The 19,356-nt window shown below is 35.0% G+C and overlaps 1 protein-coding gene across 1 annotated transcript; it reads left to right on the forward strand.

The window, feature by feature from the left end:
- Positions 1-12,179: 12,179 nt before the first annotated feature.
- Positions 12,180-13,443, forward strand: LOC141397843 (uncharacterized). The gene is made up of 2 exons (XM_073974600.1): positions 12,180-12,290; positions 12,366-13,443. Exon 2 carries the CDS (start codon positions 12,388-12,390, stop codon positions 13,357-13,359), a length of 972 nt encoding a protein of 323 aa, XP_073830701.1. The 5' UTR covers positions 12,180-12,290; positions 12,366-12,387; the 3' UTR covers positions 13,360-13,443.
- The last annotated feature ends 5,913 nt before the right edge of the window (positions 13,444-19,356 follow it).

Consider the following 19,356-nt stretch of genomic DNA (forward strand, 5'->3'; position numbering starts at 1 on the left):
ATATTAGAGTCAATACCGAAAAACCTGTTCATGTTAAATTTTCATTAAGGAAAGCAGACTGTCCTTCTCCAAAATTGAATGGGCTTACCATTCCTTCTGCGGATTGTGTTAAATATCTCGGCTGCACCTTGATAAAAAACTTAACTGGAAAAATCATATAACATATAAGAGACAGCAACTAGATCTGAAGACTAAAAGAATGTTTTGACTTCTTGGTCCAAAATCAAAACTGAACCTGAATAACAAATTGCTACTGTATAAGACGATTCATAGGCCTATTTGGACATATGGAGTACAACTTTGGGGAACAGCCAGCAATTCTAATATTAAGATACTCCAACGACATCAATCAAAGTCGCTTAGACTGATTACTGATGCTCCTTGGTTTGTAAATAATAACGCGACTCATAGAGATTTAAATATAATTAGAACTATGTATCTTAACAGATTAAGTAACCATTCGAATGTATTAGCAATCAATCTATTAGATGACACAGATGAAATTAGAAGACTGAAACGAAGACATGTTTTAGACCTCCCATTTATTTAATGAGTTTTATAAAATATATAATCTTAAAATTAATTAAATAATAATTGTAATATGCATTTATTGTTAAATCCACTGGGGTTTTAAAATTATGTTATATTGTAGTAATTATTACATTTGGTGAATGTTTCTTGTTAATAGATTGGAAATAAAAAGAATACAAAAATTAATTGACTAATTGATGGAACATAAAAAATCATAACAGAGTATTTGTTTTATTAGCAGAGAAAAACTTTAATGCTATTGTGGCAAATAAAGTTGTGCAGAGATATAAGGCCTAAAATTATCGAATTAATTTTAAGGGGACTGAGCAGCGTATACGTATTGACAACACGTATACCCATCAATGACATTCATGCACCATAAGCCCAAAAGTGTGAATTTTTTTAAATAATTCGTTTCATGCACAAAGGGACCAAAAAGGCGTGGATTTTTTAAATAATTTTTCATGCATCGATGAGCCAAAATGCCTGGATTTTTAAATAATTTTTCATGCTTCGATGAGCCAAAATGCCTGGATTTTTAAATAATTTTTGTATGCACCAAAGAACCACAAAGAGTGAAGTTTTTCAAGAATTTTGTTCATGTAGCAAAGGAACTAAGGTAGCAAAAACCGTGGATATTTAAAAAATTTTTAGAGCCAACAGGGGAGCAAAATCCGGTGATTTTCAATAATTTTTTAAAGGCATCAAAGGACCAAAAACCGTAGGACCTGAAGCCCTGGATTTGTCCATTAAAATTTTTCAAGCACCATAGGACCAAAAGTTTTGGAATTTTTCAATATATTTTTAAAGCACTAAAGGACCAAAATTCATAGATTTTTCAATAAATTTTAAAGGAACCATGTGAGCAAAAACCGTGGATTTTTAATAATTTTTTATAGGCTCAACAGGTCCAAAAGACGTAAAGGTGAGGGAGCAAAAACCGTGGATTTTTTAATAATTTTTTACAGGCTCCATAGGACCAAAAGTTTGTATTTTTTAATATTTTTCAACAGGCACCAAAGGACAAAAACTAATATTTTCTACAGGCACCAAAGGAACAAAAAGGAGTGGATTTTTTAATATTTGTTTACAGACACTAAAGGCCAAAAAAGGCGTGGATTTTTTAATATTTTTTAAAGGCAGCAAAGGACCAAAAAGGCGTAAATTTTTTAATAATTTGAACATCTACAAAACAACCAAAATGCGTGGTTTTTTAAATTATTTAATATTTTTTACAGGCACCAAAGGACCAAACAAGCGTTGATTTTTAATATTTTTACAGGCACCAAAGGACCAAACAGGCGTGGATTTTAAAATATTTTTTTACAGGCACCAAAGGACCAAAAAGGAGAAATTTTTTCCAATAATTTTTACATCTATCAAACAACAAAAATGCGTGGTTTTTTAATTTTTTAATTCACAATTTATTTGTTAATATTTTTTGTCATTATTAAAGGACGTGGTCTAAAAATGCCTAACAAATTTACCCTTTGTTTTTTTCTTGGTGTACTGTTAAAAATAGACTTATTCAATATTCACATGCATATTTCCTGTTTTTTCCATGTAACAATTTTCTCCCTCGCTGTTTACTTTGTTGCCGAAAGGAATTACGAAAAACATATTATTATTTGGTCCAACACATTAAATATTCGATGGGAGCAGATATTTATTTCCTGGCAATTCAGAAAAAAGGTAAACATCCATAACCCCCTTCAAATATTTATATATTTACAGGCATAAATCCCACTGGCGTGATGAGAATATAAAAAATATCCATATTTCCAACAGGCCTGGATACATATTAACAATCTCATGCTCATTTACACAAACGCCGGTTGGGCAAAAACCATTTTATTCCTTCAACTGAAAATATATTGGGAAAATATGGTCAAATGGTCAATGGACTGGATATTCATTCAATGTTACGTTTTCCATTTTTGTTGTGAAAAACTTGGGAATGGAGGATGGGGATTGTTAGTGAAAATATTTTTAATAAAAACAAGTACATTAATATACTTGTATATGTATGTATATAAAATACATATGAATAAAATTTCAGTGGACAATGGGCTTACAGTGTCTGACAAGATACACGACTGATATTAGATCACCTCAAGAGAATGGAATTCAAAATGTATCCAAAAATCATTGAGTTGCTTTGGAAAGGCAAAGGCAAACAGCCTTTCCAATTTCGTCTATAATTTTAGCAGTTGTTTTTGTATAATGTTATTCCCACACATACATAAATAATTTACTGTACAACAAATATCAACAAATGCAATACTAGCCTATAAATCATTGGGTGGCATTGTTGTTGTTCACATTATAAATAAATGTTATTACCTTTTTATACCCTCAGCATTTATGCTAACGAGGGTATACACACTTTCATACGGGCAAAATGTGCCTCATCGAAATAATGGTTTTAGACCCCAAGTATGTTTGGACGAAATGTGTTTCAGACAATTTGGAGTCGATTGAGCAATGTCCGTCCGTCTGTCTGTCTGTCTGCCTGTCTGGCTGGCTGGAGCGCACGATAACTCTCGAACGGATGAACCAATTCGGTTAAAATTTTGGCTTTCGTAATATTTTGCCCAAACTTAGTTTAAGTTCGAAGATGGGCTATATCGGTCCACTCCTTCCGGTACCTCCCCCACAAAAGTTCGAAAATGTTCGGAAAATTTGTGTGCACGATAACTCTTGAAGGGAGTAACCGATTTGGTCCATACTTTGCCCATCGTAAAATGTGTACCAGACTTAGATAATGTTTCAATATAGACTCAATCGGCCCACTCTATCGGGTACCTCCCACACACAATTTCGGAAAAGTTCTGTTTAGGACCATCTCTCGAATCGCTCTGATTTTTATTTTAGCAACTTGCATTCACTGCCCTCCATACGACGGTACAAGTTTCATTAGGGGCAAGTTCATACTTATTGAGAAAATGGCCTGAAAGTTGCAAAAAACCCCTATGACACCGTGTGAGGTGGTTGGAGCGCAAGATAACTCTAGAACGGATCTGCCGATTCGGTCCAACATTTAGCCTTAGTAATATTTTGTCCAAACATAGTTTTAGTTCGAAGGTAAGCCATATCGGTCAACTCCTGCAGGTACCTCCCCTACAAAAGTTCAAAAATGTTCGGAAAAATTGTTCGTACGGTAACTCTTGAAGGGAGTGGCCGAATTGGTCCATACTTTACACATCCTAATATATCTACCAGATATAGATCAGGTTCAAATATGGACTTTATTTGTCCACTCCATGCGGTACCTTCCACACAAAATGTCGGATAAGTTCACTTAAAGACCTGCTATCGAATTACTTTGATTTTTGTTGAAGCAACTTGCATTCGCTGCCTCAATTACGATGGTAAACGTTTTTTCAGGGGCAAGTCCATACTTCTTGAGCAAACATCACGAAGGGTGTAAAAGCCCCCTATGGCACCATATGTAGTGGCTGGAGATCCTCTTCCATAATGGTCAATGTAGATCCATTCCTTTTATTATCTCCTCCGCAAAACTTTTGATCTCTAAACCTAATGAACATTTTTGTCGGTTCTAATTCCCAATATTTTTTAAAACCCCTAAATACATACGTTTTTTTGGAAAAAAATTTTTCAATATATACAGGCTGAGGGCATATCTCTGTCGGCAAAGCCGACGGATACTTTTTTACTTGTTTATTCGGCTGTCAATGTTATGTATTAACAAGTAAGCAAAGGTTATAGTCGGACGGGGCCGACCATGTGATACCCTACACCACTGCCCCTGGAAATTAGCTTTCAGCAAATCAAAATTCATTTATGGAACAAATAAGCTTATTGTAAGAAAGAACTCTGTCGATTCTGCCATCTTATCACATTAAGCTTGAGACCTACAGTTTACCGCCGAGTCCGAACGGCGTGTCCTAAGACACCGCTTTTGGAGAAGTTTTATATGGCTGAAATACTCAGAAAATGTCGCCAACATTACTGAGTTGTATTTTGCCTCCGTTGAAAGTTTAATGTTACCTCGCCGGGGAATCGAATCCACGATATTCTACGTACAAGGCGGATGTAAAGTTGAAATATAGCTCCACTCTATGGAATAATATTAGAAACGAAGATACGTATTAAATGTCTCCAAAGACTATTCTTCAAAAATCAAAAAGTCCCAATTTACATTAGGCGAGTTTACTTGCGGCAAGTCCCAGTTTGTAGAAGAGACACGTAAGGGGAATGGAAATGGAAAAAATTGCTCATTGTTTGAAAATTCATTGTTTTGAAAACAAAACTTGTCGGAACAGAATTGCCTTTTATGAACGCAAGAGGCAAGTTTAAAAAGGAACGAGAAAAATTGCCACAAGTAAACTCGCCTAATGTAAATTGGGACAAAATGTAAAATTTTCATGTTTTGACATATCTAATAGGGTGCCGCCAGGGTGCAATGGTATGCACCCGCCTTTCACGCTGAATGCCCGGGTTCGGTTCCTAGGCCAGGCCACATGAAATATTCAACGGTGGCAAAAAACCCCTTAGTAATGATGGTGACATTTTCTGAGAATTTCAGCCATGAAAAACTTCTCTACATGCGGTGTCTTAGGACACGTCGCTCAGAATCGGCGATAAACAGTATGTCCCTTATCATTGAGTTAGTATGAATCGGGGTGCACTCATTCATATGAGAGAAGCCTTCCTTGTCCTTACTGGGATGTTTGTGGAACAATTATGTATATTGGAAAATTGACATTGGTAGCCTCTTCTGATACATCTATAAATTTTCTTTTTGGAAAACACCTAATATAAGTAAATATATAAGCCGCTGCAAATATACCCAATTACAATGCAATTTGCCATATCTGACCGTGAAATTTTCGACAGACGGACACTGCTCCAATTTTATTGAACACTACAAATGCTATATACAAATTTTTAAAGGGAACATTGTGAGTTTATTGAAGATCTATGGTCCAAAAAAATGAACTTGTACCATACATATGCGTTTTAGGGTATTTCGAAAATAGTTTATTTTTGGATATATATTGTGATATCAAAACAAGTGAATTAGGGCTATAGTCGGTTCGGGGCCGACTATGTGATACCCTACACCACTACCCCCTGTGGATATCTTAGCGTCTTTGCTCTGAATGTCTTCATTAATTCAGGTCAATTTTTTGAAACGCATTTAAGTGCATCGTCAGTACAACTCAAATAAAAAATGGAAAAGTGGGATGTACGCCAACCATCAATAGACTTCTTTCTCTGGGAGACCCCCGTCAACCCCCAAAATTTCGTGAGGAACCGATAAAAATTCCGACCTGTAGTGTGATTGTACAAAAAACTGGAAAAAGGGATGCATTACCGACTATTGCTATATCTCTGTTGTTTGACCCCCTGTGAGAACCTACTTCACACCGTTGTAAAGGCGATATTTTAAACTTTCCTTGCCAGGTTTTGCTTTCGATATACCTCCTACAGAAGAGAGATATTCGCTTTGAAATAAAACGTTGACCTTTTCTCCAAATAATTTTTTTTCACATTCCGACCCCTAAATACTATTCGACCATTACCAAAATCAATAGGCGTTTTCCTCTGTGGGACCCCATTAACATCCAAAATTTCTTGACGATCCAATCAACATTGCGACGTGTAGCGTGATTACAAGGTTTAGATGGACAGACGGACGGACGGACACACATAGCCAGATTGCCTCAGCTCGTCGAGATATTCATTTTAGTACATATATGTATGGGTCTACGACGATAATTTCGATGCGTTACAAACTTTTTGGCCAAAACCAACTCATAATACCCTCCCCACATCGTGGTGTAGGGTATAAAAATATTTTTTAACCGGTAAGAAACAACTAATAATTAGTAGAAATTCAAATAATTTGCATGCAAACCAATTTATGACTCCCAAAAGTATTCATATTTAATTATACGCCAGGAGGGGGTGGGTGCCTTCACTAAAATTAATATTTTAAAAAATAACTTTAACGGTAGCAAAATGCGATCGGTCATTTTGAAAAAAGGTGGCGAAGCGAACCCATGCTGCAATATATGTACATATGTATAAAAATTCAAGTCCCTCGGGCCAAAACTCGCTATCAACTATGGTAAGGAATAAATCATTTGGAACCACGATCCTAAAAGATGAGATATCTCTTGGTTGAGGCGGATTAAATTTAAATACCTTTAAATCATTATCATTTGAAATATTAATTCTAGATTTGACATAATTACGAATATGATCAGTTGAAGTATTAGGATGTAGTCGGGATACAAAAACAGTTTTCCGCGGCGCAACTACAATTAGTTGATCTAAGGGTAACGATGGAAGTTCTGGAGCTGAAGGCTCATGGATAACAACAGAAGGTATAGGTGGATTACTTTGCAGAACCGAAGGTGAAGGACTCTCAGCTGGAGTAGGTAAATCGGTTATAGGTTTATTGATGACCGGAATAATGGTATTTGTTTTATTGGTAGGAATAAGAGCCAAGGATGAAGAAGACTCAGGAAGAGTGCTAGCTACTGATGAGTTTTCAGATGACTGGGCAATTGGAGTGATAGGAGGAGCTGAAGTAGCAATCGGGGAATTTAAAGCAATCAGATTTTCAGAGGTGGAAATGGTATTACTGGCTGATGATTTTTTCCTTTTCGGAGAATCAACCGAGTAATCAAAACTATTTAACATTTTTTCTATTTTTTCCAAATTGTTAAAAAGGGGATTGAATTTCTTTTTTAATTTAGCGACTTCTAATTTAGTTTCTTTAAAAAGACGAACGAAATTTATTTCTTTATCTCTACAGTCAGGGCACGACCAACGTAATCCCATGGATCTATCAGTAATATAATCAAATTGTTTACCATTAAACCCAGCACATTTAAAATGGGCATGGTTATCACATATCCAACAGGTAATCAATCTCTCAGAAAAATTTCTAATACTGCATTCCCTATATAAACAAGCCATGGTGATAATTAATAATATGCCTGAAAGTATGCTACGGTATATATAGGTTAAATAATTAAAGTTTGAAAATCACTGAAAATTAATATTACGGCCTAAAAGTATGCTATGAATGGTTTCAATAAAGAAAATCTATCAAAAAGAAGGAAAAATAAAACAAAAGAATGAAATGTCAGAACGACAGAAGTAAACACAAAGCACTACAAAGATAGAGTAATGAAAATTCACAACTTTATTTCAAGCACTAGTGTTTTAAAAAGCACTGATTTTAAAATATTTCACTGAAATTCGATGAAGTAACAAATGATTAGTATAATTATCACTATTAACACTTTATTAAACACCGAAAAACTATTGAAATTAATTATTTTTTTAAATCGATATAAGAGCTCGCCAAAAACACTTGCACACAAGCAGAGATGCCAGACTAAATGGAGGCTACTTTGCCGCTATATGCCCTCCAGGAAGTAAAATATGGACCAAACATTAAATTTTTATATTTTTCATACAAAAGTAATGATGCATTTAACCTTCTTCTTCTTCTTCTTCTACCTAAACTCTTACCTCGTGCAAAATTTCGCGATTATTAAGCTATACTTGCGACCTGTAGCGTGTTTATGATTACACTACAAACAAATAACAGGTTATATTAGGCTGTAACTCTGTTATCTGAACAAGTAAATCAAAGTAATTGGCATCAGTGGAAAGGTCAAGCGTTCGTCTTGCAAGTACATATAGCTTACTTGTCCGGAATGTCTCTTCCAGGAATAAAGATATAAGCTGTATATTAACAATTTTCACAATTTCCACATAAAAGTTGTGGTCCATTTAACCCTCTTAATGTTATCTTATCGGCATCTCAAATTGCAAGCTTATTCGTTGTCATATACTCTTACCTTATTTAAAATTTCGCGTTGATCGAACTGTTATTGCGACCTACAGAGCCGCTACAAAGTTGGATAAATAATATGTTTTTGGTAAATTTCACCCGCTAAATATATCACGATCATCACCAATAAAAAGAGGGATCTATTCTGGTCTGAACCCGACCTCCATACAAAATTTCGTGACGATCGGTCCATAATTGTGGCCTGGAGTTTGATTACAATTTATAATGGACAAACGGACGGAAACATATCTCAAAATCGCTTTATCTCGTCGAGATATGAAGATTGGTATTGGGGGTCTCCGACGAATATTTCCCGGTGCTACATGCATTTTTACCAAAACAAACTTGTAATACCACTTCCACATAGTGGTGTAGGGTATAAAAAATAAGACATGCTTAAGAACGAAATATACATATGTTAAATGAAATTTCCAACATACCCAAAAAGATTGAGATTTACATTATAATAAGCTTACCAACATAAGCCTTAAGCTTATGAAAGACTTGATAAATTTGTTGTTAAATGATTATGACATAATTATAGAATAATCGAAACGGAACCCTTGTTTATAAGCTTACCCTCGTAATTGTATAATAAATAAGCTTATGCAATTAATATTGTCTTAAGCTTATCCTTGTAATTTTAAAACAAGCTTATGAGTAATTTTTTGAATTTTTATTCATAATTTTTTAATTTAGTTAATACTTCTACATTTTTAATGATTTTACTTATTTTATTGTTATTTTTTATGAAAATTAAGTCCACAAATAATTAAATTTTTCACTTTATGATACCATTAAATAATTGCATTTTATATTTGCATTTGCGGTTTTTATATATGTTTCGCATCTTCGTACTTTTAACGAACTGAAAGAATTTTTGGGTCCAATGTGTCCACAGCTGCATCTATGAAATTTTGTTATATTTTTTCAGTTAATTTCTAACTTGATGGAATAATTCGTTCCGTATCGTTTTCAGAAGTTTTGCCATTGATTCCGATGAAAAAATGATGTTCCTGACGTAATTTTGGCACGATGGTAATTAGTGTCCCGCTGTAGGCAATTTGGCTAGAATTTTTTTAATTTTTGAAGGTTTTTTTCCAACATATGACTAAAAAAATCATTAACGGTTATGTCTAGAGTACGTACAAACAATTTAATGGTATATGGAAAGTCCTGTATCAACTAGGCTTGTCCCATATTAGACTAGCCTTTAACTGCATTGCCCCGATAGAGAAAAAATTAGGTCATTGACCAAAAGATTTTGCATTTTTCTTTGAAAATAGTGTGGTACGCACAACTTCCTTGCACACTGAAGGTCCGTGGTACGATTCCTCGGTCAGGCAGCATCAAATTTTTAACGCTGACAAAATGCCACTCAGTGATGTTGGCGACATTTACTCAGTATTTCAGCCATGTAAAACACCGCTACAAGTGGTGTCTCGGCGATAAACAGTAGGTCGAATATCATTGGGCTAATATGAATCGTTGTGCACTCATTGATATGAGAGAAGTCTCTCTGGAATGTTTGTGGAACAATTATTATTTTATCTTCAGATCAACGTGGATTTTTAAAGAAAAGTTTCAAAAGATCTTCAGATAAATAAACGTTGATTTTTTAAAGAAATGTTGCAAAGCATCTTCAGATCAATAAACGTGGATTTAAAAAAAAATTAAAAGATCTTCAAATCAATAAAAGTGGATTTTTAGAGAAATGTTTCAAAGGATCGTCAGATCAATAAACGTGGAATTTTAACGAATTGTTTCAAAGGATCTTCAGATCAATAAACTAGAAATTTTTAAAGAAATGTTTCAAAGGATCTTCGGATCAACAAACGTGGATTGTTTAAAGAAATGTTTGAAAAGATCTTCATACCAATAACGTGCATTTTTTAAAGAAATGTTTCAAAAGATCTTCGGATCAAAAACCGTTGGATTTTAAAGAAATGTTTCAAAGGATCGTCAGGTCAATAAACGTGGATTTTTAAAGAATTGTTTCAAAGGATCTTCAAATCAATGAACTTGGATTTTTTAAAGAAATTTTTCAAAAGATCTTCAGATCAATAAACGTGGAATTTTTTAAAGAAATGTTTCAAAAGATCTTCAGGTCAATAAACGTGAATTTTTTAAAGAATTGTTTCAAAATATCTTCAGTTCAATAAGCGTGGATTTTTTAAAGAACTCTTTCAAAAGATCATCAGATCAATAAACGTGGATTTATTGAAGATATGTTTCAAAAAATCTCCAGGTCAATAAACGTGGATTTTTTAGAGAAATGTTTCAAAATATATTTAGATCAAAAAAAGTGGATTTTTTAAAGAAATTTTTCAAAAGATCTTCAGATCAATAAATCAATGTTTAAAGAAATGTTTCAAAAGATCTTCAGATCAATAAACGTGGATTTATTAAAGAAAATTTTCAAAAGATCTTCAGATCAATAAACGCTGATTTTTTAAAGAAATTTTTCAAAAGATCTTCAGATCAATAAACGCTGATTTTTTAAAAAAATGTTTCAAAAGATCTCCAGATCAATTAACATGGATTTAAAAAAAAAATCTTTCAAAACATCTTTAGATCAATAAACGTGGTTTTTTTAAAGAAATCTTGCAAAAGGTCTTCAGATCACTAAATGTGTTTTTTTAAAGAAATCTTTCAAAAGATCTCTAGATCGAAAAATGTGGATTTTTTAAAAAATTTTTCAAAACATCTTCAGATCAATAAACGTGGATATTTTAAAGAAATCTTTCAAAAGATCTTCAGATCAAAAACGTGGATTTGGTAAAGAAATCTTTCAAAACATCTTCAGATCAATAAACGTGGATTGTTTAAAGAAATGTTTCGAAAGATTTTCAGATCAATAAACGTACATTTTCAAAGAAATGTTTTAAAGGATCTTCAGATCAATAAAAATTGATTTTTCAAAGAAATGCTTCAAAGGATCTTCAGATCAATAAACGTTAATTTTTTTAAAGAAATATTTCAAATTATCTTCCATCCAATAAACGTGGATTTTTTAAAGATTGACATTTGCAGTTCCCTTTGTTGTGACCATCTAAAATTGTGGATAGGAAAGGACATTTTTTAATGGTTAATTTTCCTGTAGCTGAAAGCGTAGCTATTCGTACTTTGGGTACAGATTCGGGTTTCTTACCACACAAAGATTGTTTTGATACATCTCCCGGGGAAGATTAATTCAAATCATGCATTTCTGTTGCGTTATAGTAGGTTTATATTTTATTTTATTTATTTATTTTACTTATATTTCAAATAAATCTTCATAAAGAAGGTTAACCCTGCAAAAGGCTATAATATAAACATGGCCTTAGACATGGAGGACAGTCTTCATCCACTAACTAAATTTTACCTTACACCAAAAATATTAGGAGGTCTTCATCCAATTTGCAGAAGTACAGGAAGTTTTCCCATGATTTACGCAAGCGATAAAAATAGTAAACGTTTTTTGATGTTGTTGATTGTTCTTTTATTCAAAGATTTGGTTTTCATTTTGACCAAGTCCCAATTTACATTGGGCGAGTTTACTTGCGGCAATTGTTATTTTGTAGGAGAGAGAGGTGAGGCATATGGTAACCCTTTGCCTCTCAGCACCCTCTCTCACCTACAAACTGACAATTGCCGCAAATAAACTCGCCTAATGTAAATTGGGACTAAACTAAACAACAAATTAGGTTTGTCCTTTTACGTACTGAACTTTACTGAACATTGTTTCTTCAGTAATGTTTAGCAACATTTCAATTATACAATTGTCAAAACTTTACTGAAGAAAAAATGTTCAGTAAAGTTCAGTACGTAAAAAGACAAACCAATTGAAAATTGCTTTGAAATTACTTTGTGTAAATCTGAAACTATAAAAAAAACATTTACTCATTCAAATAGTATTCTTTCCTTGAAACATCAAACGGTAAAATATTCAAAAATAATTTTGTATATAAAAACATTTTTTGATAACGATTAAAAAATATTAATCTTCTATCAGACTATAACGAAAAACGCAAGCTATGGATCGCCGAAATTCTCTCTATTTGACTCCGAAGCAATCTTATGGAACAGACGATCGAGAGGAAAGTCAATTTTCTAATAACATTAATCAAAGGCCATTGGAAATGAAATTCAACAACAATTCCCATAATAGCCCTCGTCTTGACTGGAACAAATTTTCAAATAATGCGCATCCAACACTGCTAGCTCTGAAAAATGCATTTAAAGAAGATCATACATCCTTGGACTCAATGACTCAAAATCATCTCCCATCAGAAAATCTTCCAAACAATGCATTCGAGCATCGAAATACAAATGAGACCCAGGGACTTTACAACAATCTTACTTTTCAAGATTTGAAAATAAAGAAACTTGATCAACGGCGTACTTTAATACCAAGGCCGAATACACCTCCTGTAAATGCTGCTCAAAATCGCACCTTCAATAATGAATTTCCAACTACAAAAACGTCATTCATACCAGCATTAGACGAGTCGTTTCTTAACGGAACAAATAATGTACATAATTCAACAAATATTTCAACTATCCTTGCTGATGAGGCTGCTCCTGTAAGAGCAATTGATGATGACCACATCGGAATGCCATATCATTCTCAAGGAAATATTTTCCAAGCTAGTAGTGGTAGTGGTGGTAATAACTGGAATCGTATGAATGTTTTAATGCTATTAGGACTGCTAACTGCCGTTATAATATCAAAGGCTCTACGATATTTGCAATTATTCCTTAATTTATTACTAAATCAGTTCATCCAGCTACGCTCTGCCCTGGTGGGAACTACATCCATATGGAATCTCCTTTACGGCGACGCTAATAGTCCTTTAACTTTTATAGCCAAATGGTTGATGGTGCCATTTGTTGTATTCTTGAATTTGTTGTATTATTCAATGACAATCTTACATTTGACGAACAGCTTCCTTTTGTCTGCCGTTCCAACTGGTCTTGTGGATTTTGTTTACAAGTTATATCAATGAATTTCATTCTAACATACATACATATTTCTATTAATTTATTTGACTTCATTTTAATAAAACTTATCCGTTGATTTACCCATTAAATACACGAATATTATTCGAATTTAGTGTAATTCCAAAATAATGAAGAGGTTGCAATTTTTATTGAATCTCAACGAATTAGGCGTAGACTTGCAGTTTATACCAAAACGACGCCTCGGTTCGGACCACGATCTGCAACAGCTATTTGTTTTTTGTCGGCACACATTTTGCCTTCTTTGAGGGTTTAAATGTAGACTTAAATTTGGTGATGTTATCGAAATTTTACGAAGTGTATGTCAGATCCATAATCACTTCCGTTGTTTAATTTCTTGTAATATTGATCTTTGGTCATTTATCGTAAGCAAAATACTGTTTGTTGTCGTTGTGACAGCAACCCCATGTCAGTCAGGAATTCACAAGGATATGTTCGGATGAAGGAGAACTTGGTAAGTACGATTCATCTGGGGAAATAAAGCATGCACTGTGACGGCAAACACCTAGAGAGCTTTGAATATGAGGCCATGTCCTCAAGAATAAATCTAAAGAAATTAAGTTTGCTGCGCTCAAATTGAAAGATAGAAAAGCTCAAATAATCTCCAGAGTATGTTAGATGGGTTGAGCCTGTTTTTATTGATTCAGCTCTGCTTCCAACTCCAAGTTCAGAATTGGTCCATAATGAGGTGGAGTTAGGTAAGTAGGTTTGGTTGAGCAGTTGAAAAGGTGCAGCGAATGATGCGGACTGGTGTTGAATGCTGGGCAGATTTTCTGCATTGTGCCATCAATCCTGGCTCAGTAAGGCAGCTGCAATAACTGGATCTTAGTTGCGCCAAAACAACTCTCTCTTGTCGAGGCAGCTTTCTTTGTGCTTTCACTGCCACGGATGGATGCTAATTTCCGAGGATGGTATTCATACGATTGGCTCTTATAGCCTCGGACCCCCTCTCTAGATGATGAAGATCTTTCTTGATGACTAGGCGGGGGGTAACTATCCATTAGATGGTGGTTTGGATGGTTTTGACTTTAGCATCCAAGCAGATATTGCATCGATAACATCCTATTGTGCGAACGCAGCGCCAAGATCATAGACACCTCATATTAATGGCCCATGTTGGCAAAACATACAAGCGTTGTATGTAGTTTACAAAGTTTCTTTATCTGCTCCCCAAGTGCTGTCGGATAGAAATTTGAGAACTTTATTCCCACTTCTCATCTTATAGCAGATAGCTGGGACATGCGTGGACGACTTATACAAATACCGATTGTGACCTCCGGTCCAATATTGCAGCACTTCGGATGCTTAAGCCAATTTTTGTGCTCGCCGACTATTCGGGTATCGGGCGAATAACGCGGGACCCAGCTTTAATCGGCGGGATACATTTAGCAGTCCTATCTTAGCGATTACATATTTCGCTGCTACCACCAAACACTCCAAGTAAAGTCGAGCTCAAGCGAGATAGTTCTGTGCTGTACAGACTGGTGCAATAGAATTGCAAGTCCACCACACACATTTCTCACATCACAACACCGAGGATTGCAAGTATTGTTCAGCTTCGTTTCCTCAATCACCGCGACCCTAAAAAATCATAAAACGCACACTACACATTTTTTGCCCCGAAGACCATAGCAGTTAAACTGTACGAACTGAAACAGCAATACGCGGTGTTTAAGACTATGTCTGGTACTATTGTTGGGGAGAGTGCGGAGGAGTTTCATAATCCGATGACGACGACGAAGATTCACTGGAGATAAAGTTGGCGCAGCAAGAAGCAACATACTCCATATCACTATACTCTCTCAGGAAGGTCAGGCCTGAACAATTCCATAAATGTACCCATTTACGGTATCCGTTGCATCTCACCGAAACCGAACTATTTTGGATGAGAGCATTTCGGGACATACCGCTCCCAAAATAAAAATAAAGACAAACATGACGTGACGGCCCCTGTCCGAGATAGTGTTTTCTCGGGTCAATCCAATACATAAAACCGGGCGTCGCGGGTTTGGCAAAATACTGTTGATTGTACGGTTGAAACCAGAAGTTTTGTTGCGGATTTTGAAACTTGAAGAAAAAATCGCGATCAGTGTTCACATTTTTAGGTTTTTTTAGGTGTTCACGATTTTGATCGGAAATCGCAAGTCCTATCGAAATGGGACTAAAAAATGTTGTAGCAGTGCAAATTTTGTACAAGATTTGCTGATTGATATTTTCCTATGTTTTACCATTTTTGAGACATAGAGGTTCAGATCAAACTTTCTGATTTTGTTCTTAGATCTTCAGAATTTAGCTTGAAAACTGCAAATCCTTTCGAAATGGGACTAAAGAATATGTTGTAGCTGTGAAAATTCTTTACAAGATTGTCTTTCGTAATTTTTTCCTAGGTTATATCATTTACTAGCAGACCCCAGTCCGCGTTGCTGGCCCGTCGTAATGAGTTTTAATGACAACTTTTTATCGACTTTATGCTTGAAAATTCAAAAATGGGTATTTTCTACCTCACTTCTTCGGTTTATTGTCAAACCGAGAAGGATTTTTTTCTGTAACCTTTCTTTTCTCTTACGGGCTTTTTTCGGATTTTTCGCCAATTTATGCTATTTAGGATTTATTATCGTCCATGTCTCTGTCTTTATCCTAAAGCGATCTAATTTTAAAGGTTAAAAAGTGGTTAAATCGACTTCTCCCGATTATTGAGACTTATATGTTTTAGCTTTTCGTGGCTGATGGACCGTTGAACCTCACCATTCAAGTAAATTTGTAAATATATAGTTTTTCTTGATCGGGGGCGCAACCACCGTTGTCTCGAAAACTATTTTGCAACCCGATGCACTCATAAGTTTAGCAAATATAGCGATTATAAAATAATAGGCCCCGAAATTCGGCTACAAATATATAGCATTTTGGACCACGGGACATTCCTGAACATTTTCTGAATATTAGGTTCAGTAGTTTTGGAAAAATAATGTTTTGAAAAGAGTGGGCGTGGTCATCAGTTTTCAAGATATAACATATTAAAAAAGCAAGCCTGGTCCGGTATCTTTGCTCCAAATATGTACCTAGGGTGCACACAACTTCATTGCCTACCAAAATGTATGCTGAAACCGATATAATCATGAGTGTGGCTTATATATAGCGTTTAACAGAAAGTCATGGGGAAGGTACCCCACCTCTTCCAAAATTCATAATATATACATAACAACGGCAAACATTGAGCTTTTGTCGCAAATTTTATGGAAATCCCTTCAGTAGTATTGGAGTTATGACATATTGAAAAAAACAGGCGTGGTCGGGCCTATAGGCCCTAAAGAAGTACCTAGATTGTAGATTAATCCGTAAATGTTTAATTCGATACATGCATAATTTTTGCAAATATAACGTTTTTTTAAAAATATCACATAGGGGAGGTACCCCGCTCCCTCTGGAATTCAATAAAATATGTAACCTGTTTTCGGGGGGCGTGGTAAACTTTTCTTTCCAAAAAACCTAAGTTGGATTATGACAGCATTTGATTTTTATTCATAAATGTTAGGCGTTTTTTCAAATATGCCCCCTTCAAAATTCAAGAAAATATGCCCGTACATTCCCTGACATTTTCAGGAAAATCGGTTCAGTAGTTTTGTAGATGTAACATATTTTAAAAAGTGGGTGTGGTCAAGTCATTGGATCCTAAAAAAGTGGGTAAGGTCTTCCGAAATAGATACATTCGTAATTATTGTAAATATAACATTTTTAAAAAAGTAGGGTATAGGGGATGTACTCCGCCCCTTCCGAAATTAACTGAATTTGTAGCCTATTTTAAGCGGGGCCGTCCTTGTATATTCCCTGGCAATTTCAGGAAAATCGGTTCAGTAGTTTTTGTAGAAATGATAAAAATTGAAAATTGAAAAAAGTGGGCGTACATTTTCTTTGCATAAAAAATATCGAAATCGGTCCAGCAGTTCTCAGCTGATGCCATGACCAACGAACGACATTTGATTTTTATTTTTAAAGATTTTAAAGTTTAGACAAATCGCGATTTCCTTGAAAATCCTTTCAGTAGTTTTGTAGATATAACCTAATTAGAAAGTAAGCGTGGTCGGATCTTAAGTCCCAAAATAAGTACGTAAGGTTGGAGACACAATCGCCATTGACTCGCAAATAAATTCCGAAACCGATACATTCGTATTTGTTGCAAATATAGCATTTTTACAAAAATAGGGCATAGGGGAAGTACCCGCCCGATCCGAAAGTCAAAAAATATGTAGCCTATTTTTATCGGGGACCAACCCTGTACATTCACTGAAAGTTTCACGAAAATCGATTTAGTAGTTTCGTAGATATAACATACTAGCAGACCCCGGTCCGCGTTGCTGGCCCGTCGTAATGAGTTTTAATTCAAAAGTAGGTATTTTCTACCTCACTTCTTCGGTCCATTGTCAAACCGAGAAGGATTTTAAATTTATCAACAGATTTTGTCTGTAACCTTTCTTTTCTCTTACGGACTTTGTCGCCAATTTGTGCATTTTAGGATTTATTATCGTCCATGTCACTGTCTTTATCCTAAAGCGATCTAATAATAAAAGTTAAAAAAATGATTAAATCGAATTCTCCCGCTTATTTAGACCTATATGTTTTAGCTTTTCATGGCTGATGGACCGTTGAACCTCACCATTTGAGTACATTTGTAAATATATACTTTTTCTTGGTCGGGGGACAACCACCGTTCTCTCGAAAACTAATTTGCAACCTGATGCACTCATAAGTTTAACAAATACACCGATTATAAAATAATAGGCCCCGAAATTTGTCTACAAATATATATCGGTTTGGACCACGGGACATTCCTTAATATTTTCTGAAAATTAGGTTCAGTAGTTTTGGAAAAATAATGTTTTGAAAAGAGTCGGCGTGGTCATCAGTTTTCAAGATATAACATATTAAAAAAAGTGGGCCTGGTCCGGTCCTAGGGTGCACATAACTTCATTGCCTACCAAAATGTATGCTGAAACCGATATAATCATAAGTTTGGGTTATACATATAGCGGTTAACAGAAAGGCATGGGGAAGGTACCCCACATAACAACGGCAAACATTGAGCTTTTGCTGCAAATTTTATGGAAATCCCTTCAGTAGTATTGGAGTTATGACATACTAAAAAAAACAGGCTTGGTCGGGCCTATAGGCCCCAAAGAAGTACCTAGATTGTAGATTAATCCGTAAATTTTTATTCCGATACATACATAATTTTTGCAAATATAACGTTTTTTTAAATATCGCATAGGGGAGGTACCCCTCCCCCTGTGGAATTCAATAAAATATGTAACCTGTTTTCGGGGCGTGGTAAACTTTTCTTTCCAAAAGTTGGGTTATGACAGCATTTGATTTTTATTCATAAAGGTAATGCGTTTTTTTAAATATGCCCTCTTCAAAATTCAAGAAAATATGCCTGTACATTCCCTGACATTTTCACGAATATCGGTTCAGTAGTTTTGTAGATGTAACATATTTTAAAAAGTGGGTATGGTCAAGTCTGTGGTTCCTAAAAAAGTAGGTAAGGTCGGAGACACAACCACAATTGTGTCGCAAATTAACTTCCAAATAGATACATTCGTAATTATTGTAAATATAACATTTTTAAAAAAGTAGGGTATAGGGGAAGTTCCCCGCCCTTTCCGAAATTCAACTGAATTTGTAGCCTATTTTAAGCGGGGACCATCTCTGTACATTCCCTGGCAATTTCAGGAAAATAGGTTCATTAGTTTTTGTAGAAATGATAAAAATAGAAAATTGAAAAAAGTGGGCGTAAAAGTGGGCATGGTCAAATTTTTTTTGCATAAAAACCCAAGTCGAAAATCGGTCCAGCCTTTCTCAACTGATGCCATTACCAACGAACGATATTTGATTTTTATTTATAAAGATTTAAAAGTTTAGACAAATCGCGATTTTCTTGAAAATCCCCTGTAGATATAACCTAATTAGAAAGTGAGCGTGGTCGGATCTCA

This window comes from Musca autumnalis, unplaced genomic scaffold, assembly GCF_047663935.1.
Source record: "Musca autumnalis isolate F117 unplaced genomic scaffold, ASM4766393v1 scaffold_3, whole genome shotgun sequence".
Lineage (NCBI taxonomy): Eukaryota > Metazoa > Arthropoda > Insecta > Diptera > Muscidae > Musca > Musca autumnalis.